Raw genomic sequence first — 26,133 nt, 5'->3', positions numbered from 1 at the left:
TTTTTTTGTCTCTAATTCGCTGGACGAGCTGCATTGGCTGAGCTGGTTGGCCTCGTCACACTAACCGTCGATTGGCTGGCGCTTCGTCCCTTGTCTCTGGCTTCATCGCACCATGGAGGTGAGCAGTTTGAAATCTTTTTGCGCTCAAGTCCCATTTGCCCGCGGTGCATCTTTATATGCCTTTCTTTAATCCCAGCTGCTGTCGCGAGAGGATTGCCGGCCTTGCAGGTTGTGTGTCTCGATAAGCGCTTTGTCACACGCACAAGAGGCAGGGCTCTGCTCCAGTGAGCTCGTGGTGGCCTCTGTGTGTCACCCACATGCGTCCTTATTTTCTTTTTTGAAAGCGAACCAGGAGCGCTGCCTGGCCCTGCCTGCTGTTCTTATGTCTTTTCTTTTTTCCCTCTAAAATTTCGCCCCCTTGGCTTAGTCTGGACTCGCAGGGAGCAGGCAAACGTCTGATAGCCTGAGACCCCCTTGGCTCGTGACCTTTTGCCCTCTTTGATGGAGAGACATTAGCATGCAGAGAGACGGCTGCTGCTCAAGTGGGCACCGGGGAGGGACATGGTTCATGGTTCGACTCGCTTGGGCTGCGCTGGTCGAGTTGGGCAGCAGGCAGAGGAGCAGAGAAGCACGTGTGACGACGCAGAGGACGTGATGGTTCGTGTCACCTTGATGCCTGATTTGCGCCGCATAGTGGTCGGACGAGGTGAAGCCTTGGCCTTGGCCATTTCGTTGCCAGTGACCGGGCTCAGGGCGCAGTGGCTTGTGCCGTGTTGTGCGTGTGTGCTGGGGGCAAGCCGCGGGCTGCGCAAAAAGCAACATCGGTGAGGGCAGGGTGCATATAGCTGCTGCTGTCATATGAGAGAGGGCAGAGCTCAAGTGAGCTTTGATAACTGTCATCTCAGCCGGAAATTGCTGCAGAGCAAGGACGTTTCATTTGCACTCTCTATTTGCCCGATATGACATGACATGATATCAGAAGAGCAAACAGATCTTTCTTTCACAAGCGTGGAATAAAGAGTGCCCAAGTCTTGAACCTGCAGAGCATTAGACGCAACATCAAGAGAAGCAGCATTCGCAATGTCTCTCAGCCCCCCCATCTATGATTCGCCTGCAGACAGGCAGCTCGCTGAGCTCAATGCACTCAGTCGCTCTCCCGTTCGTTCCGGTGTCATGAGTCCAGCCAGGCTAAAACTTCAACTTCTTTATGAGCAGAGCATCCAAGAACCGATTAAAAAGGGTACCTTCAGGCCTGCCGACCCAGCAGGCGGCGCGTTCGAGAAAGGAAAGCCGCGATTGCTATTGATGGGGCAGAGACGGTGAGTCGATTTGCGCAAAGCTGAAGACGCAAACAAAGTGCGGTTTTACTGATTGCTACGCATCTGATAGGAGTGGAAAGTCATCTATTTCCAGTGTGGTTTTCCACAAGCTCGCGCCTAATGAGACACTATTTCTCGAATCCACTGCACGCATACAAAAGGATACCATGTCGTGAGTTTTTCTCCTCCTCTCTTATTCTCTGCCATGAGCGATTGTTTCTCAGCTAACTCCGTGAATGCAAGATCCTTTATGGACTTTCAAATTTGGGACTTCCCTGGCCAGATTGATGTCTATGATAACCCCAGCTTTGACATGGATGCCATCTTTGGTGGACTCGGCGCTTTGATCTGGGTCATCGATGCTCAAGACGACTATCTCGAGGCTGTCGCTCGTCTCAACGTCACCATTCTTGCTCTCCAGCGATCATATCCCAATATCAATATCGAAGTGTTTATTCACAAGGTAGATGGCTTATCAGACGATTATAAGCTGGATATTCAGAGAGACATCACTATTCGCATTCAAGATGAACTATCCGACCATGGGTTCGAAAACGCTCCCGTTACTTTCCACCTCACATCAATCTATAACCACTCCATCTTCGAGGCCTTTAGCAAGGTCATCCAGAAGCTCATCCCTCGGCTAGGAACATTGGAGTCGATGCTCACAAACCTTTGCCGAACGTGCCGCTTCGAAAAAGCCTACCTATTCGATGTGCTCTCCAAGATCTATATCGCTACTGATTCTGCGACGGCCGACATGGCTAGCTATGAGATTTGCAGCGACTACATTGACGTCATTATTGACATCACCGAAATTTACGGCACGTGGCAGCGCAGCGACGACGGTCGCAAACGCCTCGAGGGCGAGCCGTGGAATGCAAAGCTGGAGGATCAAGTGGGCTGCTCGACGGCGGAGAGCTGTCTTGTCTTGCACGATAGCCACAAACCCATCATGCTGCGTGAAGTCGATCGGTATCTTGCGCTTGTGGCGATTATGACGGACGATTCTTACGATCGGATGCCGTTGGTGAATATGAATGTTGAGGCGGTAGTGGAAGGGCTGACAGAGTTTTTCGACATAACAAAACCAAAGATTAATGTTGCGGGTTAAATGAGGATTGAGACAAGTGTTATGTATTACAAGGGCAGGCGTTTTTTGGCAAATTATTTTTTATCTCTCATCTTCGTTATTGGAGGCAGAGAACTGTTCATAGCCTTACAGTAGATGATTCTTAACCGAGTATTGTGGTTATTTAATTTTATTTCCTTTTTTAAAAAATGCTTTCTGTCTATTGCAATTATGCCTCCCTCGAGATACTGGGCTCTCAACTCATACTTAGACTTAACAAATGATTGTTAATTATTCGTCGGAAGGTATTTTATAAGTCTTCCATGTTGTGCGATTACTGCTTAGAATACAGATTCGCGCAGGCAGTTCACCTCTAATCTCGCTTCTATCATGAACCTCCATACGAATGGGCCGAAGTATCTGGTGGCTGGCTGGGAAATGATATGTCGTAAAGATGTCGGCTGATGTAGAAGAAGAAGCCTGGCCAGGATTTGCAGCATCATAAAGGCTGTATGAGAGTTTAGATTCGTCTTGTGTGGGGATAAGAATGATTGATGGAGTGTTATCTATTTAATGTTAGTAGATAAACACCTATTTAGGTGGACAATAAAGAACATACTGTTTTCGATACAGTAAATTACCAAAGTTTTATCGTTGAGAAACTTCAAGTCAGCGAGCCACCGTGAACCAAGATCGATAACGCAGGCCATCACTGGTTTGTTATCGCTGATGCCGTTTGTTATCGCCATGTCCATCCGGAACAAATGCACTTTGCTTGGATCTTGCTGCGATGCTAGCGCAGTGAATATAGCTCCGCTTCTCTTGCTGGAGCCGTACATTTTCATGTCCATCTTGCTGATGGGGTTTCCGATAGATAGCTTGACTGGCGTACCGAAGCGGACGCTGCGTCTCTTCGCTTCGGCGATGCTGCTGAAGATCTTGTTAGACCATGTCGTGGCGTAGTTGACGAGGAAATCGACGTGTGGGAGGGCCCTCATGCTGGGTTGGCCGGATTCGTGCTTCTTTATCTGCTTGTCTAAGACGTCAAGCAGTGTTGGGCCATCGTCTATAAATTTCCAGTCGGAATCGTAATCGTCTTTGGCAATCTCATTGAGGAAGGTGTCGAGAGGACTATTTGTAAGGTAGCGCTCAATATAGGTTAGTACCTTTGTGTGATCCATCATGGCTTCCTTGTCTGTAAGTTCTTCCACTCCGGGGCCAGTTCCTCCCAGCTGGTCGATTTGGAAACGGAGCCAAGCTGAAAAGGCGGAGAAATGCTGGAGCTCGTCCATCGTATGGATGAGGACCTTGTGACCGACTAGGGTGAGGCAGCTGATGGTGTCAAGAACGCGGTTCAGATGGGGGATGGACAGGCCGATGTCTTCACGGTCACTGTAGAAGCGAGCGAGACCGCGGAGGCGGCTGAGGATGATGGAGCAACGCTCGAGGGCGGGAAGGAAATATTGATGGACGAGGCTGCGGAGGCCTTCTAGACCGGATACGACTGCCTTGTCCCAGCGTTTGTGGCCCTATAATTGTGAATTAGCCTGTGAACTGATCGAATATAACACGAGCTGCTTGCGTACCCGCTCTGCTAGGCTGTCAACGAGCCACTCCTTTACGGGAGTGTAAGCGTGGCCAGTCAAGGCCGTATGGAACAAGGCAGAGACAATTCCCTTTGGGCCACCGTTCATCTCTTCCAAGTCACCGTGCACACTACGCAGGAAGCGAGCCGGAAGTTCTCTTGCGTTTTTCCACTCAACCTGCATATGAAGGGATATCTGCTTCAGATACCGCAGCAGTGCTTGGAGGGTAGTGAGTTTGGAGGATAAGAGTGACAAGTTGATGGGAGAAAAGGAGAGAAATGGCAGATCCATGGGAATAAGATGAAGTTCTTGTGGCTCATTTTGCTTTTCAGCGTAGATGAGAGAATGCGTTGATGTTCGTGGGTGAGCTGCGTGGTGTATCATATGCATTGTACCGGATGGTGCTGCCGCTGGCGAGTCCAGTAGTGGTTGTGGAAAGGTGCCAATGATGAAGGAATCGTAGATACTCAGCTGCAGTTTGCCATCGCTGGTCCCAACAATCATCACGTTGACTTGGTCATAAGTGTCTCGCTTGGGGGTCCGGAAGAGAAAGTCGATGCCGCTGCGAAGAGTAAAGACAGTAGCATCCTCGCTGTTCAAATGTTAGGAGGAGATATACATCAATCTATATTAAGAGAGGTAAAGAGCTCACCCTGCACTGGCACTACTCGACGGCAAGGGGCTAATCCTGGGCAGCGCCGTCTCGACTTCTAGAAAGGTGAGCTCTTGAGGCAGATCAAGAGACGTCTTGGCTCCCGACTCGGTCCATCCCTTGGTCACTTCATCTCCAACACTAGTAGCAATGGATCCACCTGCCTTGCTCGCGATAATGGAGGTTGACCAGCCAATATGAGTGATGGCGGCCTCGGCCTTATCGCAGACTGGGATATGATGAGCAGCCTTGTTGTTCTCCAAGCCCATAAGCCGCACAACACCGTCATTCCAGCCCAGCGACAGAAATTGGCCTGCAGTTTTTATCAAACAACATGATTAGTATATACATGGTGAGATGTACAAGAATATATATGCATATACAAGGGTCATGGTTACCATCGGGCCTCCATGTCACTGCACATACCTCAGGCGCTTTCTCTCCTGGAGAAGCAACCTGATGGATTTTAGAGACAATCTGATCCAGTGGCCGGTATACAAGCAGGTTTCTATCGTCTTGGTCCCAAGTTGCCGCCAAATCGAGAGTCGGGCAGCCGATGGGGAAGCGTCCTCCAGGTGGAGTTTTGGACAGAAGCTCAGTTTCGCCCAGAAGCTCCAGCTCCTTCGCCTGTGCCATTTCTGCAGCTCAAATCATTCCCATAAAGAGCCTTTGTATATGGAATTCAGGTATTCAGTGAAGATGAGGGCATTTCTGCAAATGCGAGGCGGTTTGTTTGGAGATTGCAGGTGCCAGCCATGATGAAGACGTGTGCTTGGCGCGTCTTGAATTTTTTGGTATGCATTTGGAGTAGGATTTTAATGTTATAAGCTGTGGTAATAATAGTTCAAGCACATACGACCATAGGTAGTGGAGAACTCGGGGTCCCGTCTGCTCCCCCATAGATAAGCCACTAACCGGCAGATTAGTAGTTGGGTGGGTGACCACCAGCGAACACCGGCTGTTGTATGTTTTTATTTTTGGATGTTTTTTTTTTTATTTTTTTTTAAATTACAGCCGTACGTCTTGCCCTTTTATGCTTTATACCATCCCTACTCCCTTTCTTCATTGCTTATTATCAAGTTTTTACCTTACTTTTCTTTTCTTTCAATCGGCTTACAGCTTTTAATACGAAACTCTCTTTCTCATTTCTCCGGGATTCATCTAGTAATGTGGCTGTGTCTGCCCCTAATAGTGTTTCGGCATAGCCTACTGTCCCCGTTGGGCAGAATCAAAGGCAGAGTTGAAGCTCGTCTGTTCATGCGCTGCAACCCTCTTGGTTGCGTATGAAGTGAAGCTGAGGCAACCTATGGATTGCCACCTCTGCTCCTACACTTACGCAAAATATGGACGCCGGCTATGAGTACGACAGGATTGACCTTGATGGACCCGGGTTTCGACTTGTACGGCTTCATCAAGGCGACAGCGGCGAATTAAGCTGCGAGCTTTTTCAAGCAGTCCTACACCAACACGATGAATTAATACCGTATGAAGCGCTCTCCTACACATGGGGGCTGACAGAAAGCCATTACAGCATCGTTGTAAATGACCAAAGAATGAAAATCACTGCAAATTTATACCTGGCTCTCAAGAACCTCCGCAATGCGCACAGCGACCGAATACTCTGGGTAGATGCAATTTGTATCAATCAGAGTAATGTGAAAGAGAGGAATCATCAAGTTGCACAGATGAGCGAGATTTATAGAGAGGCCAGCCGCGTTATTTTCTTCTTGGGGAACGCGACATTTTCGACTGATGCGTTTATGAAATGTATGCAGCTTGTTCAGCAGGAGTGCTCCAAGTACGCTTATCGATCCTGGGCACGGGACGACATACGCTGGAAGAAAGCGTTGACGGTGGTCCAGGGGCAGAGACAAGCATTTGACGATGTGCCATGCCAAGGATTAAAAAGTCTTCTCAGTCGGTCTTGGTTTCGCAGGGTCTGGATTTTGCAGGAAGTGGCCAATGCGAGGTCTGCTATTGTGTGTTGCGGGAATCGAGAAATAATGGCAAATACTTTTGCAATTGCGCCTTTCATCTTTGGCGTTAAGCCAACTGTGCACTGCCAGTCCGTCATCGACATTATGCCTGGTCCCTGGAGAAAGACTTCATGGTGGAGCGAAAAGCCATGTCTCTACACTTTATTACTCAGATTTGGGGAGACTGAAGCAAGTGAGCCCCGAGATCTCATTTACGCTCTGAAAGCTATAGCCACCGATTCCGATTCTGGTTCCTCTATTTTAACACCGGATTACGAGAAGCCAGAGTATCGTCTGGTTATCGACATTGTGGGATATTTGCTCGGTTTTAAATATGATAAAGGCTTGTTCAGCAACGTGAATACGACTATCAAAGATGTCATTAAAAATCTAGAAAAGATTAAAAATCACTTGTTAAAGAAAGCTGCCAAAGCTGCCGACATTGAACGCTTAGAGGGGATTTTTCGGGCTCCTGGAGTCAAAATTCCTGAGGGCACCATACCGCTTGTGGCAGAATATGACACAACTGGAGAGATGATGAAATTGCTTCTCAGCTACCGCAAAAAAGAGTCTGAGGTGGCCGTTACCACTTTCTTGGAAGCAGTAGAGATAGGCACAGTGCCAGCCATAGCCGCCTTGGAGCATTATATCAGTAACCAAAGCACAATCCCTACCTTGGAAGAAAAGTTGCTGGCAGCGGCATGGAATCTAGATCAAGGCGGTTCTATGATGGAATATTTTCTATCAAACAGTCCAAAATTGGACGATTATACTCCAATCGCGGAAGCAGCAGCTGCTAACAAGGCACAGGCCATTAAGATCACACAGCAGCTACTTCACCGAGGCTGCCACATTACCATAACACATCAGCTTCACAATAATGCACTGATGAGTGGATGCTACAAAGATGTATTAGACCTCTTTATCAAAGGCCCGCCAAGCGACGATCAAATAGTCGATAAAATGGCAATGAATGGCATAAATAAACAGTCAAATAGCGCCGAGAGGGCCCGAGACTTCTTCAGGAGTCAAGCTAAATTTTTAATCCATCATGCAATCTTTGACCACCAGCTGTTCGCCATGTTCAAATCATCAGGCCAACAGCTTGAGAGCTACGGATATATCTTTTTAGAGGAATTCTTCATATGCGCCGCAGAGGTCTTTGCAGAATCGACAGCTGAGCTGTTATCAAAACAGCGCGAACAGTTTAGTCTCTCTGTCGGTACGATAAACTGGGTTATTGAAGACAGCGGATTTCAGATTCAGATCACTAAAGACGCTTTTCAAGCGGCTATAGATGGAGATTTTGGAAGCGAAATAATTCGCCTCCTGACAAAGGCACGAGAATTTAATATTGACTTTGAAGCTGCGCTGGGAGTGGTCAAACTTGGAGACATTCCTTCAGTGGAAAAAATTCTACTATACCAAGGGGGTCTCTTTCGGCGCAATGCATCAATTTTGGGTGCGTTCCAAGATTGGTATATCCACGACGACACGTACGCCTACGAAAAAAAGCAGATAAAATACAATTGGTTGAATCATGCTCTCAACTGCAAATGCTACGAAGCCTCCCAGCTGCTGCTCTCCTTTGGTGCTGACATTGAGCGGAAAGACATGGATGGCTATACTGCGCTTACTGCTACCAATAGCTCTCGGGTTGCGGCGCTGCTTCTTTCTTATGGCGCCAACATTGATGCAAGATGCCCCTGTAGCAGAACTCCACTTCACTGGGCCGTATTCAAGAAGAATTATTACTTGGTGGAACTGCTTCTTGTCTGCGGCGCAGATATAAATACTGCGGATTATTATGGAAAAACTCCGCTTGATGAGGCGGCGCAGTTTGGCGATGGCAACTCGCTATTTAGGATGCTTCGTAAATACGGAGCATATAAGATGAAGGAATCTTCTAGTTCAAAAAGGATCGAAACTTTACTGCAAGAACCGCTGCCGCAGTCTCCCGTGTCCATTAGTGCTACGGTACAGGGACTGATGGAAGAATTTGCCCTGGTTGCAAAACCAAACGGTTGGGCACAGGGCCTTGAAACATCGGAAATGATCTTTCCTCTCGAGAGCCACTAAAGAGCTTGCGTAGGGTCGCGACCGGATAACAAGCAAAATATTGTGCTAAGTTTTGGCCGAGGTAGCAGGGCTATAATACCTGGCAATAAATAATATTAGGAATAATTCGTCAATTGTTACACTTCGCCTTGTTTTTTTTTTTTTGGCATGACTACCATGATACACAGTGGCACTGGTTTGGCGCTGATACTTGAATGAGCCTCCGATTGTTACTCGCATTAAATAGATCATTGTATTATAAATTCAAAATGTTGAAACTCTCTACTATATGATTAAAATAGATAATTATTATTCAGCATCCCAGTTTCGGTATCTGGCACCCCAGCTGTTGCTAATGTCACGAAATTGCAGCTATTTTAATATCCTCTACTGCCTCTACTGCTTCTGCTGCTTCTACTGCCTCTACTGCCTCTACTGCCTCTACTGCTTCTACTGCCTCTACTGCCTCTACTGCCTCTACTGCTTCTACTGCTTCTACTGCTTCTACTGCTTCTACTGCTTCTAATGCTTCTACTGCTTCTAATGCTTCTACTGCTTCTACTGCTTCTACTGCTTCTACTGCTTCTACTGCTTCCAGTATTATCCAGTGGTTGGATTTTTTTACGTATGCTGACTGCCTTTTTAAATCACGGCCGGGGTACTGGATAACGAAACTGGAACGCTGAATAATATTTCCCTTAAAACACCTTCAATTACATAGTATCCACATAGAAGAAATCCTCCCCACTCCATTACACAAAACAATGCTTTGACGAAGTTCTTACTAGAAGAACCATGTGAACATATCAACCATATAAATTTCTAAGTCTAGAAACATATTCTTTTCCTCTCATTTAATTTTACGTCTATTGCGCAAACTTGGATTTCGCACGGAGCTTCTTGCCAAACTTGTACATCAGTAATGTCCCAATTATTCCCATTACGCTGAGCCCGGCCAAGACTGTTACATCCTTGTGTACGCCCAAGTTGACAAACATCGGCCTGGCAGCAAGAATGCATCCGGAAGCAATAGCCGATCTGATCAAATCATTTCCCGTAAAGATTGAGGCCGCGTATTGAGGATACGAAACCGGCACATACATGAAGAGGCCCTGGATGACACAATATTGGCCGACAACAAAAATTGCTACGCCAATCAGCGGCACAATCCAGTGGATACTGGCCCGAGCAGTCCAAGCAAAAATGAAAAGCCCAACCGGAATAACAAAAGAACCGAAAATTGCTGGTAGCAAGCGATGTTCCTGTTCTCGGAACCCGTTCTTGATATTTTCTGGAATCATATAAAAGTAAAGGTAGGCAAAGTAAAGAACGAGGCCAATGATCGAGCCCACCTCGCAGGCTAGGAACGCAAGGCCCGTCTCTCCAAGGTTGAAACCATAGAAAGGTGGGAAGACGAGAGGGAAGACCTCAAAAAAGGTGAAGTAAATTGCGTATGTCAAGGCTGTGTACATGTTTACAAAGAAAATTGACGGGTCTTTGATCGTAATTTCGAAGGGCCGGATCAGCGCAGCTATAAGCACACTGGAGCCTGTCATGTGCCTTTGATCGATTTCACTTTGAGACTGGAGGCGCGAATCACCAGTGAGCTTTCGAAGTCGCTTGGCGCGCCTCAGTAGAATGTTGGGTGTGGATGTTTCGGGAGTTAGACCTAGCAAAAATATGGCCATGACTGAGCAGATCCAGACAACTTCCCACAGGGGCCATCTCCACCCTTTTGACATTGCCGCAAAGCCAGCAAATGTAGGTCCAATGGCTGGCCCGGCCCAAAATGACAGTACCCACCAACCAAGGCCATAGGGGAAGTAGATAAGGGTAAAGATATCTCCTATAGAAGCTCCTCCTATAGCTATGCCCACGCTTCCAAAAAAGCCGGCAAAGAATCGGATGGCCAAGAGGCCACCGAAGCTGTTGATTGCGGCTGCTGGGAATGACAGAGCAAAGAAGACTATGAATGTGAGATAGTAGACTGGATTTCTACCGATGCTTGGAATTTCTGTGAGAGGTCCGAAGATTAGCGGCCCTACACCGTAAGCCAAGACATATAAAGCTAGACCAAGCTCAGATGCTTCTATGCTGACGCCAAAATGTTCGACGATGCCTGGCTCAGAGAAAGCAAAGACTGAACCGGCTACGTAGGTAACCCATGTATACAAGCAGATAACAAAGACAATATAGCTTTTCTTCAGAGTTGACCAGTTGCGAGGATTTTCTGGATCATCGGTTGTATACCAATCGACTAGAATAAGCCCATCGTTTGTTTGATGTGGAGCAATGGGCTCGCTTTTTGTTCTTTGGAGCTCAGCTTGTTGTTCAATGTCGATTCTTTGATCTCTATATGGGCCGCTCTGAAGGCTCGCTACCGTGGACTTTCTCCTCAAATCTTCTCCGTCCTCGCCAGCAGTATCAGAAGAGGAAGCGGATAGAGACAGAGGAGCACCGGATTGTTGATTGATGTGTGAATTCGAAGGATCAGAGGATGCCTCTTGTTGTTTCTCTTTGCCCATTAAGAGCGTTGCGTACTCAGGTGGTAGCACAAAACCTGGTTTCTCTTCTGGATACTGCAGCCATCTGTTTCCAGAGATCAAGCGAATGGCTTGACCAAGCGCTGACACTCGGAATAGATCAGACATATCTCTATTTCTTTTATATATTAAATGTATACTTTTGTTTTGACAAGTATTAAAAAGGTATAAAGTTCTGATGAAGGACAGTGTAAATATTGAGCGAAGATGTAGAAGCAGAGGTATTATCTATTCTAATCTAAGACGGCTTAAGACGCACTTTATATCAAAAAAGTCTTTAAGTTCAATTATAAATCACCATCATGTTCTACATGTAATTCGAACGGCAATGTTGAAAACGGAATCATCGGATGACAAACGTCACAATCTGTAAATTCACGGGGTGGTAAATAGATACATGTCGATGGCAGGGATTTGGTATTTTAAACTAAGATAGCTTCTAAACGCTATGACAGCTATTAGCTTCATTCGATATGTCGGCACATAGTTTTATCAAATGGACGGCTCTAGATTTGCCACGAATACCATTTGAATCCACAATAGATACATTTTAGACTCTGCATGGATTCAGATGACGTCTAGTCAACCCAACTTAGAGACATGAGATAGATATACTACTTGAAGGACGTATTAAGGCAATGAATAGTCCTTTTGATAACGAAACAATACTCTATTATCAATTACATACACTCTGATACTACTCATGGCGTTGAGACCAAATTATTCGTAGCTTATCATGGCAGAAAGCTATTTTGTGTATATCAGTATAGGTGCTCTTTCTCATGGGAGTAATCTTCTGGAATTCCTACCGGCATATCATTTCCAGATGTAAGAGCTTATGGCGTTGAGATCCAGAAACTCGGCTTTAACCGCCCAGCGATACCTCTTGAGGAAATGGGAGCCTCAATCATATTGACTTAATAGGCTAGCTTCCATTTTCCAAATGCGGGAAAAATGCGTTACAGAAATTTCCATTTGCAGTTAGCTTCTCCGTCGCTCAGCCGCGCCATTGTATATCACCTCCTATCACCGATGAACTAACATCGTGAAAAATCGATCTCGCGTCATGTTTTAATTGTATTTCTAATTGCAGATGTTCTAATGTGTAATCATTCTTAGGAATAGAGAAAATAACATTCAGTTTGTTTGAATTGGTAATGATTTTTGCGAGATGGCCGCCAGTTACCTGATTAAATGCTGCATTGGATGTCGATGCGGCTCACAGTATTACAAATTGATTAGTCCGCACTTCGTATTCTTATTGGGATTCAAAATCTTATCATGACATCAGAATTCTTATTCAAAAAGATAAACGATGTAGATAAAGCGATATATCACATTTCGATGTCACATCTTTGGCCAATGGTTTCCGCGCTTAAAGTTGATATTGCCCCAAAGAAGAGTACAAAGGTGTGAGAAGTAGATGGAAAATTTTGAAGATGCGTTGAAGCTGATACCAATTGGCTAGCAAGGATTATTCACACCGCTAAGTCTCTATCTTCCTTCCCTCAGAGAACATGACTGTGGGCTTTGACATTTGTACATATATAGAAGTACGCGAGTCCGAATACAATTTGCTCCAAGACAACACCTTCTTATGTTCAATAATAAAGGGTTTATTAAGATATTCCGATCTTAGTAGTCAACGCTCAATCTGCTATATCCTTCTCCATTTAAGTGTGTATTAACATTAGACGCGGCGCTATGTCATTGTATATGAACGCATAAGACCGACAATCGACCAGTTACGCACGTACGGAATTTATAACCTCAGCTTATAAGTTTAATGGCGAGCCCTCTCCACTTACGAATCCATATTTGGCTCCGATGAGTCCAATAATGGCCCAAATAAATATCACTATCGCTGCTATGACTTTTTCAGTGGGCTAATCCAAGCCTGTATATATTATTTAGTATGCTGCAGTATAGCATTAGTGAAAGCTGCTTATACATGAATAAGGCAGATTCAGTCACTGAATTCTTTACACAAGATTGGCTTTTGGAAGCTCTAAGAATGGGGCTTAATAATCGTGACTTCCTAACAGGCGAGTCAGTAACAATGCGATTCGAAGCACTAGATAATATATCAGATTGCGACATCTCTGCCACACATCTCATGAGTATCCATTCTGGACGCCCGGTAGATAACCACTTGCCCGTATGGTACTTCAAACAATGTGTGTGATCCACTTTTAGCCATGAGGATGCTGGGTAATTGAGAATGCAACGGGGTAAATTTGCCCGGCCAAGATGTAGATTACTGTAGATTACGTCGGTGGCGATATAGTCAATAAAACGGGCTCGTAATCAACTATCATTTTATTTGCGGATACTGGACCGACAGCAGAACCGAAGTTTGCAAGCTATGTATAAGGCCATTGGTTGGAAACAGCGTACATAAATCCAAGTCGAAGTAACACAACGGCTGCTAGAATACTCTGTAGACCTGAGTTACTCCATTTACTTAGCAACTAACCCAATGAATGTTTACTAAACGTGTATACTGTCTCTAGACTTCTCTTACATCTTCTTATGTTTATCACTTCTTTCTTTGGCTCTTTGTAATTTAAAAGAAGTCTACCTCTGTTATTGCCGAACAGCCATCATTGGAGTAGCTTAACTGCACTTCGACCACGCATATGACTCTCTTCGCCGAAGAAAAAAAAGATTATTCTATTAAAAAATAAGAGCAAAAAGATAAAAACATACAACAGCCGGTGTTCGCCAGTGGTCACCCACCTGACTACTAATCTGCCGGTTAGTGGCTTGTCTATGGGGGAGCAGACGGGACCCCGAATTCTCCACTACCTATGGTCGTATGTAATAGAATGGACGACATATTCAGTATATAAAAGAGAGTTGTTTGAAGAGAGGGGGCCAGATATAAGACCATGCTTCCCACCGCGGATCGGTTTGTTTGCGTCGTAGGTAGCTGGTCGTAAGAAAATAGCTGGTAATCTGTGTTAAATCCTTTGGCTTTGGCTGTCTGACTATGATTGGCCAATTCCTCTTCGAGGGCTAATGCTCTGCTTCTGAGCCCGATTTCGAAGTTTTCTCAGCCTCATTCTTCAGATCAGCATTGAATTTGTCCCAAGGACCCAGATCGAATTTCCTTGAGTTCCACCACGGTGAAGAGAGCGTGATTAATAGTCCGCGGAAATCCTCTCCTTGAGTGAAAGTGGTGTTTCCTGGAGTTGTTTCGCTTGGAGTGAAGTGAAACTGATGCACGCCCTTTGCAAGTCCGAATAACGACCCCTCCCACTGAAAGGATTCAGGCGAGTTTTCCTACCTAAGCTTAGTATATCTCCTTGGATCGTAGACGGAATCTAAACATTTACCACTACGACTGGATTGTGTGCGCTTCCATTCATGTTGACTTTCAGGCCGTCCCCCGCTTTCAGATCGAGAGGCTGCTTGTTGGAGTCAGCGGGCTGAATATTCCAGCTGGGTTGCCATTGCGAATAGTGAGCAAAGTCCAAAAACTATATAACAGGCTCGTTAGTACGAGAAGCATCCTATGCTGCTGCTTGGCTGTCGCTTCCCATGTAGACACAAGTAAGGCTTGTTCAAGTCGGCACACGTACCACAGATCTGACCACGGCTGGTGACGCGGCAATCTCAATCTTTGTAGATACGCTTAAGATCGGGCTCATGGTTGTCTTCAAAGCGAAATCCGCAGATAATTTGTAGAAAAAAGAGATGGTTTAGATGATAATGGACAAGGTTTCACAATATCATGAGCGATTATTATAGCGACCCTTTAAACGCCCTCCATGTTGTGATGACGATAGGACTCAGATAGGACTCAGCGCGAATCCCGTCGCTTAGCTAGGCGCAATCCTTCCGTTTGTCAGCGTGCGCCACGCAACCCAACAGCCCTATGATAGCGCCATGCATTCTGAAAACGGGGTAAAGGTTTTAAAAATCAAAATGCAGATTATGGGAAGATACACTTTTCAGTTTAGTTTGTAAAAAAGTCGACTACGGCGCCTATGTAGATCACTACGAAACATCAACGAGCGGCTCTAAGTTTTCACGGCATGTCTCACAACGCTTTACGACATGTCATTTTCGCGTTCAGCGATGTATTCTCGAAGAGTCCAAGCATTTAACCACAGCCACAACATAGCCCAGGATGGAGTGTACACACTGTCTTTCGCGCGCACCCGGTGATTTTCTATATAAGGTGCGCATAACCTCATTTTTCAAGAGCCAACCCGCCCGAGTAGGTTTATTGAACGATGACAACCAATTTTTGCTGCTAACTCTACATTATCTAAAACGCAGACATTAGTTAAAGAAAAGTGAGAGATTACAATTCAAAGAAAGTTTATCCAGGTGATTGATTTCATAGCACAAAGACAACCTGAACAGGGTGCGCCCTGTTCAAAGAGGCTGTCTCCAGATAGTCTCAGCGATCCTTTGACATTGAAGGAGGCATTGGCTCATGGCGTTGATCTTAACGTATTGTGGAACGAAGAAGACATCGCAATCCCGCTAGACAAAGGCGGGTGTGTGATCCCGCCCACCTTGCCCATTTCAGAATGCTGGCCGCATTGGAACACGCCGCTTCATCAGGCAATGCAATTTTCCTTCTTTGATTCCGCAGACCTACTGCTTCAACATGGAGCCGACATCAACATATACAATTATCTCGGTCGGACGCCTCTGCATGAAGCAGTTGAAACCAGAAGACACGATGCCATAGAATTCCTCTTGACCCGAGGTGCGGATGTTAACAAGATGACTGTTGAAGCACACGTGCGATACGAAGATTACGAAATAGATATGGTGGACAAGAAGGCAATTTTAGTCTCTTGATGGCATTGTCCATCTCGGACAGTACAAGTTTAAGTATGCTGGTCGAGGCTGGGGCAGGCTTCTATGCCAGTTCTCCGGGACCATGGAAGATACTTAACCTAGCTCTGCTTGCAAAAGATCGAAGAGCCGCCAAAGCTTTGTTGCAAAAGGGATTTGAACTTCCTGCTGAACCTTCGACCCCAGATTATAACCAATCTAAAGTCGACTATTCGGGCACATCCAGAGATCTGCTTGCACTAACATACTCCGAAAATTTTGTTCCTCTAAATGAGCTCTACGAAACATATTGTTATGCATTATGGAAGGCTAAGAGGGAAAGGAAATCCAGTCACGATGCCGCAATTGATGACATTGAAGGTCTGATCAGATGTCTTTTTGAAACTTTAGAAGATGCTACGGGCCCAGAACAATGGCTCAGAAAGGATAAGATATGTTCTTCTTGCCAGAAGTTTCAGTCAGAAGCCTTTTATATATATGAGATAGGCGAACCATTTCAATACGTTTTACACAATGAACGGAATCATCTCAATGATTCAGCAGATAAAGGTTGCTCGATCTGTGGCCTTATCGCTGATGGTCTTGATCAAGCAGAAAGAAACTTGAAGAGTCAATCCAAAGTCGCTCTGGACCGAGACGGCGAGATTGATGAATTTGGTGTCTTTCCGGATTATAAGCTTGAGTTTCTTGAAAACTGCTACGTGATTGACTTATTAAATTTCCCAAACGAGCCACCATTCAAGGGATACGGGTATCCTATGTGGCCCAACGGACGGCCTTCTGTGACTATCAAGCTTCTACTGCAGCCAACTGGTGAAGATTTAGCCATGTTTAGACGAGTCGGTATCAGGATTGTGCCTGGCCAAGCAACTAATGGTGGCAATAACTTGGACCCAGAAAAAAAGCTGACTCCTTTAGATTGGCTTATTATCGATGAGGAGATTATTGATGATAGAGAAGTAGTCATTATTTGAGAATTAGTAGCTTTTTGTAAACATATTGTTATTTTACCCTCAGCCAACGTACCCAGCTCCTAACCTATAAAAACTGCTGAAATAACCTTCAAAAAATTTCTAAACCTAACTAGCAAGATTAAGGGAAAGAAAAAATAAGTACTTCAAATGGCATCACAAATTGCCTAGGTTGTTCAAGATTCTTGTGTTCATATTCTAAATTTCCATTAAGACACAATATTATCAGTTGTGACTTGTTCACACTAATGTTCCGAATAGGAGGTGAACAGTAATGAAACAACAAGAAGCGTTTAGCTGAGAAATATAAATTACTCTATTGATCCTGTAACACAGTACAGTGATTTGTGTAACGTCAGGGAATTTTTCATATATTCCTGTACTACAGTGAATTTAAACCATTTACCCTTCCAATTTAAAATACATTCAATATTTTTCTTTTACTTATACTGGCATCTAGGCGGCTGTCGGGCATCAAGCAAGACAGTAATACGCTGATACCAACGAGTCTCCGGAATGCTAGATTTGCTGAGCTGAGCCGCCACAATCAGAGATTATTATCTAGCTCGGTTTCTAAGATCGCGTATGGGAAACAATTTCACATACCCGGTATAAAAGCGCCACAGAGAGCTGACAGAAACAAAATCGAAAGATCCAAATACGACTTCCTCATATGCCAAAAAGAGGGGAATCGTCTGACAGACAGGATTAAATGGCACACTAATGAGTGTGATAGTGGTCAGAAGGTTGATCTTCGCGATGCTTATACTGATGAAGATAACTACCGACCCGAAGTTGATGGCAAAGATGAAAGCAGCTTAAAGTTAAAAGAATGCAGTAACAGCTATACGGGGACCCAGTTGTACAATCGGCCCGTAGTGGATCAACTCTACCGACCTTCATCATTGCACTACGATGATGAGAAGAGCGAATACTCACGCATCATCAATATCAGTGCCCTAGATTCTCAAGTGGATCGAGAAACCCATCATGTGTGGCATGACATAGCGCTACAAGAGTCACATGCCCACATTGAAGAGGAATATGTAAACCTTGGCAATGAAGGGGAATCAGCCATTTTTGACGGATCAGCCATTTCCGACGACTGGACGACTGTGGCATCGGAAACCGGGTTTCCCGGCTCAGCCTGTCGAAAGGCAGTCGCCCTGGTAGAAAGAGAAATTAGACACGGCAGCTTAATGTTAGTATAGAAACCAATTTGAACTGATTTGGCATACATCTCTTGTTTTGATACTGTATCTAACTTCTTCTGAGATGTTGGCTGGCTGGACTTACAAGATATCGTAATAATTTCACTTTTGATCTTTTGAGTAGGCTACGACCCTCACACCTGTAATAAAATCATCGTAATAGCTTAAAACATGCACAAGAAGATGCATTAGCTCAGGCACTCTCCAAACTCAGACACTGACTCAAGCTTAGGGAGGAAGCCGGGGAATTATGGTGCTGACCCAAATCCCTTCACCGAAGGGAGTAAATGCCAAGAGTTTAGAGTATATGATATCTGAGAATACTAAACTTACTGACCAGGGTCGTACGGCAGCCTACGGCTTTGCTGTCCATTTTTTGCATGTGAAGTCCATAAACGAAAACGAGTAATATCTATTCAAGGCTGTTCAAAAGGCTACTCATGCTTGGCATTATCAAATAGATTGGCCACCGGTTGATCGACAGGAGACCCAGGCCTTGGCCAGCAGTGTTCATGTAGCGGCCTGGAGCAAGGAAATCCGAATAAGAAATGAAAACTAGAGCTAAATGGTGAGTGAGAGCTCGGAGCACTTTTAGTTTCGAGCCTCCAAGATAACTAGGTCTAGACTTGGCTATCTAAGTTTAGAAACCGGGTGTGGAGGCAAAGTCAATCGAGATTGCAGGAGGCTGCAGCATCCGTGTGATTTCGGGCTACGCTATGAAGCCACAGCACAATAAACAGTTTTTGGAGCAACTCGTCCGGCAGACCATCCATGTAGGTCGATGTCATTGTGGTGTGCTACAGTTGCGGCTGAACTTAGTTCTCCTTCTTGGCCTCCTCTATTTCGGGCTAGCTGTAAAGCTTCTCTGCTAAGCCAAGAGAAGCCAAGATTGATCAAAGTTTTCATTATCTTATTTAAGTTGTTAAGCATCAAATGCACGGTTAAAAAACAGCCCCCCCGCCGTGAACCCGTATATACACATCTCACCAACATGGCTGCGTGACTTCGGTGTGCAACGCCGTGGATATACTATTTCTTGGCTCGGCATCTAGGTCTTTGCCGGCAAACGACCTTTCCTTGGTCTGTGATTCGACGTCCCCAGGTCGAAGGATGGGTATTAGCCCCCAATGGCTTAAGAAGCGGAGGAGGATTGACCCGCAGTATCCAAGAATAGTTCAGCTTTGGCTGCAGATTCTATATCTTTGTCTCGTACTCCCTACCTATGCACAGCTCGTATGATTGCTTTCGTGACAATCAGCTGAAGCTGACACAGTGCGGGCGATAATCCGTTCCAGAAGCAACCTGTCTGAGCACCACGGGCACACCAGGCACACCACATAGGGATGACTGCATTGCCTAGGTGGTGATGCATGTTGCGTTGGCCACTGCTTCTCCAATCAGACAGATTGGGATATTCCCCTGTCGCTATTCCAACCCCTGCTCTTCTGTCTAATGTAGTACCGCATAAATCATAAATTACAAGGGATTCGGGCCGCAGTTAACGGCACTGTGCCGAAGACTTGTTGGGCACTTTAGCAGCATGCACCTGCATAAGCAGCCACGATCCTGAAGTTTAATTCCCCTCACTAGCCATCTTCCGATCGACTACTCCATACTTATACGGCAGTTTCGGAAGTCGGGCGTGTTCAGGCATCTCCACTGTCCCCTGATCCGGCAGAAAGGGCCGCGGGGAAAGCATGGTTGATGATTCTTGGTCTTTGTGTACCTATTGTCTCCGCACGTTTCCAGCCATGCCAACCCTGAAGCTTTTTTTCTAGCCGAGTTTAGCAGTGTTTAAACAGAGACATTACTGCCAATTGCAGCTTGACCAAACTTTAATGTAGACTGGTTGAAGACATTTTGAGGGATTCGTTAGAAAGGACGAGGGTAAAGTAGTCAGTGGCGAACCCGATACTACGGCACTGTCTCCATCACGAGCTGCCGTGATATGCAAGGGGGAATAAACTCGTAATTTTTAACCAACTTGCTTTCTTTCCCGTCTCCAGCTTGCTTCCAATGAGAATTTTTCCGGCCTTGGGGTTAGAGGCCTTTCTGCTGCTACTGCGGCAGCCTTTCGCTATTGATACACTAACGCTTCTTGCACCTAGCTTATACCTCCGTCAGGAAGCCATTGGAACAAGCGGCTGATCCGCTGAATTCAATTCTCCCAAGGCTCCGAATTCTGTGCCTCTGGTCTGGCTAAAGTGAGGCAGTTTTAACAGCCCTCCCACCCACTATGGCTAGTTGTGGACCTCCTACTCGATAAACTAAAATCAAAACTCCGATGAGGGCATCATCATTTCATCTTTGACGAAGCATCATAAAATCAGACACTGTAATTCTGTGGCTGATAAAAAGCCATGATCGACAGTAAGGGTCATAGAAAAAGTAAGCAGTAAGTCTAATAGGAGTGACAGCTATCTACTTTTCATTCTTCCTTTCAATAGCCTTGCTAACAAGGTTAAGTATCTCGTATTCCCTTGCATATGGGCGTTCTCAGTTGTCCAATGGCAACAAAGTGTTGCCTCGTATTCCTCAACACTTTGTAATTACTATGTATTAACTCTAGTAAAAAGCTAAACCCGATGGCTCAGCGATGATCCGAGTGGATGAGACCTATAGTGCTGGTTTAGATCTATTGATGTTGCTGAAAGGCAAGGTTGGTTATACCAACTATGAGTGGCCGAGTGATCCCACGCTCACCGTCCTGGCCGACTCTTGGCTCCTCTTGGCTCGCTGATCGTGGCCACTTGGTCGAATATGAGTGCGGCTGAATCTTGGAAAAGAGTCCCAGCCCGATCCTTCTCTTTTCGGCAGTTCTGGCAGACGTTAGGTCGTTAGGTAGTTTTCTGTTGAGAGCCTATGCCGCATTTCGTAGGAAAAAGATAGCTATATAAACTCTCATTTTGCCTAGATGACAATCTTCTTTTTCTAACTACCAACTTATCTTCTGCTGACAGTCTGAGGCCCAATTACTGATCTCCTTCTCTGGGTAATCAGTTGCTGCAGTGGCCGCTTGTCAACTATTTGAATTTCATTGTCTCAGATTGTTGATAGTTGCCCACCATGTTACTGAAGCAGGTTCTCGTTGCCACGTTGCTTTCCTTGAGCTCTGTCAAGGCTTTCCCCAATCCAAACCACGCCCAAGACCTAGAGGCCAGGGAAGCCGAGGATAACCTCATTGCTCGTGGCGGTCACACAGACTGCGGCAATTACGCTAGCTGGAACAACGCACAGAACTGCTGTGTCTGCAAGGACAATGGCAAGAGCTACGATTCCAAGTCCAAGACGTGCAACTGTCCTCCTGGTCTGACCTGGAATGGCCATCAGTGTGTTCACGACTGTGGTAGCCAGGCTACTTGGCAATATGGTCAGTGTGCCTGCAATAACCACGGCGAAATATACAACCCCAAGACCAAGACATGCAGCTGTCCATCCGGGCAAGTCTGGAACGGCAAGCAATGCGTTGTGAACTGTGGCAACGATGCGACTTATGATTACAAGCAAAAGAAATGCGTCTGCAAGAAACAAGGAGAGGTCTATAACTCTAATACGAAGACTTGCAGCTGCCCCGCTGGAACTGTTTGGAACGGCTACGGATGTGTTGTCGACTGTGGCAAGCAAGCGCACTTTGATAAATGGCAGAAGAAATGTGTCTGCAATAACAACGGCGAAATCTATAATTCCAACAGCAAAACCTGCAGCTGTCCAGGTGGCCAGTATTGGAACGGCAAGAAATGCGTATGCCCTTATGGCCAGGTCTGGAACGGCAAGCAGTGCATAGAGGACTGTGGCAAAGAGGCACACTTTGACTGGAACCAAAAGAAATGTGTGTGCAACAATAATGGAGAGGTATATAACTCCAACAGCAAGACCTGCAGCTGTCCAGGTGGCCAGTATTGGAACGGCAAGCAGTGTGTCTGCCCGTATGGTCAAGTCTGGAACGGCAAACAGTGTGTTCCTGATTGCGGCAAAGAAGCCCACTTTGATTATAACCAAAAGAAGTGCGTGTGCAACAACAACGGCGAAATCTATAATTCCAAGAGCAAAACTTGCGCCTGTCCCGACGGCCAGTACTGGAATGGAAAGCAATGCGTATGCCCTTACGGAAAAGTCTGGAATGGCAAACAGTGTGTTCCTGATTGCGGCAAAGACGCACACTTTGACTACAACCAAAATAAGTGTGTTTGCAACAACAATGGAGAGATCTATAACTCCAATACCAAGACTTGCGCCTGTCCCAACGGTCAATACTGGAATGGAAAGCAGTGTGCCTGCCCGTACGGCAAGATCTGGAACGGCAAGCAGTGTGTAGAAGATTGCGGCAAAGACGCACACTTTGACTACAACCAAAATAAGTGTGTTTGCAACAACAATGGAGAGATATACAACTCCAATACCAAGACTTGCGCCTGTCCCAACGGTCAATACTGGAATGGAAAGCAGTGTGCCTGCCCGTACGGCAAGATCTGGAATGGCAAGCAGTGTGTAGAAGATTGCGGCAAAGACGCACACTTTGACTACAACCAAAATAAGTGTGTTTGCAACAACAATGGAGAGATATACAACTCCAATACCAAGACTTGCGCCTGTCCCAACGGTCAATACTGGAATGGAAAGCAGTGCGCTTGCCCATACGGCCAAATTTGGAATGGCAAGCAGTGTACACCAAACTGCGGCAAAGACGCTACCTATGACAGCCAACAGAAGCAATGCGTGTGCAACAAGAAGGGCGAAGTCTTTGATTCCAAGACCTTGACATGCAGCTGCCCGGCTGGAACGATTTGGAACGGCTATGCTTGTGTCCAAGATTGCGGCAAGGATGCACACTATGATACTAATCAGAAGTGCTGCGTATGCAACAATAAGGGCCAAGTATTCAACTCTAATAGCAAGACTTGCAGCTGCCCCTCCGGAACAGTTTGGAACGGCTCTGCTTGTGTCCAAGACTGTGGCAAGGATGCGCACTACGATACTAATCAGAAGTGCTGCGTGTGCAATAACAAGGGCCAGACATTTAATTCTGGAAGCAAGACATGCAGCTGCCCAGGCAACCAATACTGGGACGGCAATAAATGCGCATGCCCATATGGATCGACATGGGACAGCAGTAAGAACACTTGCAAACAGACACCCGTAGGTTAGTATGGGGAGAGTGCAAGTGCGGGTATTCAATGAGAGTACTGTCCTGACTCTCATTAACATATGGACGGATTTGTTAAATACGACTATTTTGTTACATAAATTGAAACAAGCTGTTAAATGAAAAAAAGGCAAACGATTTGAAAAAAAGGGGCTTCTCTTGAAGCAAATTTTCTCTTCTCTTAATGAGGCATTTGGTGGGAATGAAATGTGGACAATGACAGATAGCCTCTACATTTTGACAATTGCAGCCACTGTAGTAATGCAAACTTTTACGTCTACGATGTCTCTCTATGCGATGTTCCTAAGCCTGTGCAATGCTTAATATTTTTATTTATTATCATTGACAAATGGAGACTTATTAGCCGCCTTGAAGTTATGAGCACATATGCTAAAAGCCCAACAGTAGATGCGCAAATTCATAATAGACATTTAATACGCCATTATATGGGCGCTGATAGACATATTGAAGACTAAATACAAAATAAAGCTTATACTAAACAGCTCTCTAGTACTCACTTCTAAGCCGCTATAGATTCAAAATCGGGATTTCGAACATCTGCTTCCAATACAGTGCCATTCATAAACTTGGTTCCCTTCTTCAATATCTCGACGCGGCCAGGATGCAAGTGCCGTGGTGGATCATTAACCACTGTTCCATTTGCGTAAACAATGCCTTTCCAAGTCTCCGACAAGCTAGTTATTTTGAGTTCTGAGCTGGCGGCCGACTGCAGCGGCGAAACAGAGCTCACGTTGCAATTTTCGCTGACCATATACAAGTTCAACCCGACAGCTAGAGTATACATCTCGGCGCTTAGCTGATCCCAGCTGTGTTGACCCTTCACAACCACGCCGATGTAATCAGTAAGGATAACGGTTGGCCAACTTTGAGGATTCATGTTGTTAACGCCCATCCAGTAGAGCGCTGGATTGGTAGGCATAATTCCAATGCCCTCAATAGTATATAGGGTCGTAGTGAAGATGTCTGCGCTCACAAGCCATTGATCTATATGAAATATGTCAGAGCTACCTCCTCGAGCCACAGCCTTCCAGTGGGATGCCTGGTCCTCCGCCATGGGCTGAGTATCGCCCAAATCCGACCAATCATCATTGATAGAGAGTACGTTGGCCTGGTATATGCCATCAGGTGTCGAGTCTTGAGGCACACCTGACTGCAAATCTCCGGCAAGAAGGAACAACACACAGCCGTTTCCTCCATTTTGATCCATGAAATAAGACGCTGGCTTTTGGTTGAATGTGCTGCTGGTGTCAAGATTGCCACAGCGATTGTTCACACCTTTAAGTTTGCTGAAAAAATCGTTCACAATCGAGCTGGACCAGTAAATGGGCCCTCCGCTGGGCACCTCACGAATGCCGACCAGGTATCGGACGTGGAAGATTATGACTTCTCCCGGACTTTCAGATGTAAACTGGTTGATTTCTGAAATGACACTATCGAGAGATTCCCCTGTATTGCCAAGAGCAATCTCAGCCGTCTCGTCGTTGACGTGCATGGTCCAAAAACTGTAGTTGGAAGTATTCGTAATGGAGTGCACTGATCCAACGCGTAGATCAAAATAGCGAGAACCCGCATAAAGTTGATCGTAGATGTTGATTCCTTGTGTCTGCGTATTCTCGCTGATACCTCCTCCGATAATCTGATTACTGATCTGACTCATGCCGCAATCATGAGACCCTGGCATCACAACGTGCTGGAGCTGTCTGTCTTTAATCACGTCGTACATATTTTTCTGCCAGTTTCCAGGGCCATACTTAATCGATGTAATGAAGCCGTAGCTATCGCTGCCCGTGATAACCAACGTCACTGGAGATTGTTCCGCCGGGTCCAAGTATTCACGCTGTCCCTGGCCCATTCCAGTAAGGTCAATAACTGTGCGAGCTGGATACGTATCCGGGATATGAGTTGTAGCTCTGATGAAGAATGTTTTGCTAGTCCCGTCGATGGCATAGTACGCTTCACCGGCGTCATCTACAGCATCTTTTCCGGCTTTATTAGTATAGACAACAGTATTCTGACGTGCATGGCCCTGCGGAACATCGCCCCAATCAAAAGTATCCATCTGATATGAGTGCGTGTTCTGCAGCACGAATCTGTGAGGCGTAAGATTTACGATGGTGATGTATTGTCGTGAGCCAGGCACACTGATGATGCTTTCCATAAGGTTCCATGGCATGTATGTTCCATTTGGCGGCACTTCGTTGCTGTAAGTGAGATTTTGAGGATTGCAGGCGTCAATGGCTGCACTTCCAACTGCGAATATCCAGCCGCAGCCAGCCGCAGTCAAGAGGGCGTTGAACCTCATTGAAGATATTCTGATGCTCCTTTTGGGTCCCTCTTTCCCCTTCTGTGTGAATAATAAACTGTTGGGGAAGGCGCGAAGCGGTTGCGCAACCAACCCAATTTCCACTTGAACCTATACACCAAAAAATGGTATGCAAAAATGGTATAGCCCGAGTTTCAATGGCTGCCTTTTGAAGAGCTGGATTGTAAAATAAATATCCTGATTGGATTTTCGCTGAGCAAATAGTGTATAATGCACTCGACTATTTGAGACGCGGATATTCAGAAATGATCAACAATAGGCTAGACAGCAACAAGACAGCGCCCTTGGAGGGAGCATATGAAAACACTCCTGAAAGACTACCAGACAGAAGGTCTTGTAGAGCTAATATATGTATGGTAATCCCTCAATCTTCCCATTAGGGCCACCACCTCGGCCCACAGAACGTTTTACGTGACCACATGTTAAAAGCAGGTGAGAAA

At 45.7% G+C, this 26,133-nt stretch overlaps 9 protein-coding genes across 9 annotated transcripts; 4 read left to right on the top strand and 5 right to left on the bottom strand.

Moving 5' to 3' along the window:
* Positions 1-232: 232 nt before the first annotated feature.
* GGI43DRAFT_128855 (uncharacterized protein) lies at positions 233-990 on the bottom strand. The gene has a single exon (XM_083199144.1). It carries the CDS (start codon positions 898-900, stop codon positions 424-426), a length of 477 nt encoding a protein of 158 aa, XP_083058204.1. The 5' UTR covers positions 901-990; the 3' UTR covers positions 233-423.
* On the top strand, positions 991-2,558 carry GGI43DRAFT_128768 (Gtr1/RagA G protein conserved region-domain-containing protein). The gene is made up of 3 exons (XM_083199142.1): positions 991-1,319; positions 1,390-1,491; positions 1,563-2,558. The coding sequence occupies exons 1-3, from the start codon at positions 1,081-1,083 to the stop codon at positions 2,431-2,433; spliced, it is 1,212 nt and encodes a 403-aa protein (XP_083058203.1). The 5' UTR covers positions 991-1,080; the 3' UTR covers positions 2,434-2,558.
* A 124-nt stretch (positions 2,559-2,682) lies between these two features.
* Positions 2,683-5,265, bottom strand: GGI43DRAFT_386273 (anaphase-promoting complex, cyclosome, subunit 4-domain-containing protein; the record flags this gene model as incomplete). The annotated part of the gene is made up of 5 exons (XM_083203764.1): positions 2,683-2,957; positions 3,011-3,920; positions 3,978-4,569; positions 4,630-4,942; positions 5,013-5,265. 5 exons carry the CDS (start codon positions 5,263-5,265, stop codon positions 2,683-2,685), a joined length of 2,343 nt encoding a protein of 780 aa, XP_083058202.1.
* A 390-nt stretch (positions 5,266-5,655) lies between these two features.
* Positions 5,656-8,978, top strand: GGI43DRAFT_411934 (heterokaryon incompatibility domain-containing protein). The gene has a single exon (XM_083206786.1). The coding sequence runs from the start codon at positions 5,973-5,975 to the stop codon at positions 8,682-8,684; it is 2,712 nt and encodes a 903-aa protein (XP_083058201.1). The 5' UTR covers positions 5,656-5,972; the 3' UTR covers positions 8,685-8,978.
* Positions 8,979-9,529: 551 nt separating this feature from the next.
* Positions 9,530-11,314, bottom strand: GGI43DRAFT_424587 (MFS transporter; the record flags this gene model as incomplete). Its single annotated transcript, XM_083208392.1, has 1 exon — positions 9,530-11,314. One exon carries the CDS (start codon positions 11,312-11,314, stop codon positions 9,530-9,532), a length of 1,785 nt encoding a protein of 594 aa, XP_083058200.1.
* Positions 11,315-13,489: 2,175 nt separating this feature from the next.
* Positions 13,490-15,385, bottom strand: GGI43DRAFT_411933 (SRPBCC domain-containing protein). The gene is made up of 4 exons (XM_083206785.1): positions 14,791-15,385; positions 14,545-14,688; positions 13,731-14,491; positions 13,490-13,652 (listed from the first exon to the last, which is right to left on the bottom strand). Exons 1-3 carry the CDS (start codon positions 14,857-14,859, stop codon positions 14,225-14,227), a joined length of 480 nt encoding a protein of 159 aa, XP_083058199.1. The 5' UTR covers positions 14,860-15,385; the 3' UTR covers positions 13,490-13,652; positions 13,731-14,224.
* Positions 15,386-15,434: 49 nt separating this feature from the next.
* On the top strand, positions 15,435-17,442 carry GGI43DRAFT_128645 (uncharacterized protein). The gene has a single exon (XM_083199140.1). It carries the CDS (start codon positions 16,027-16,029, stop codon positions 16,996-16,998), a length of 972 nt encoding a protein of 323 aa, XP_083058198.1. The 5' UTR covers positions 15,435-16,026; the 3' UTR covers positions 16,999-17,442.
* A 3,672-nt stretch (positions 17,443-21,114) lies between these two features.
* On the top strand, positions 21,115-23,397 carry GGI43DRAFT_128615 (uncharacterized protein). Its single transcript, XM_083199139.1, has one exon. The coding sequence runs from the start codon at positions 21,273-21,275 to the stop codon at positions 23,349-23,351; it is 2,079 nt and encodes a 692-aa protein (XP_083058197.1). The 5' UTR covers positions 21,115-21,272; the 3' UTR covers positions 23,352-23,397.
* Positions 23,398-23,658: 261 nt separating this feature from the next.
* GGI43DRAFT_411917 (PLC-like phosphodiesterase) lies at positions 23,659-26,094 on the bottom strand. The gene has a single exon (XM_083206784.1). It carries the CDS (start codon positions 25,670-25,672, stop codon positions 23,870-23,872), a length of 1,803 nt encoding a protein of 600 aa, XP_083058196.1. The 5' UTR covers positions 25,673-26,094; the 3' UTR covers positions 23,659-23,869.
* Between the last annotated feature and the right edge of the window lie 39 nt (positions 26,095-26,133).

This window comes from Trichoderma evansii (assembly GCF_050947405.1).
Source record: "Trichoderma evansii strain SZMC 28006 chromosome Unknown GGI43scaffold_18, whole genome shotgun sequence".
Taxonomy (NCBI): domain Eukaryota; kingdom Fungi; phylum Ascomycota; class Sordariomycetes; order Hypocreales; family Hypocreaceae; genus Trichoderma; species Trichoderma evansii.
Note: the sequence above shows the minus strand (reverse complement) of the source record. Positions and strands in the feature narration are given on the sequence as shown.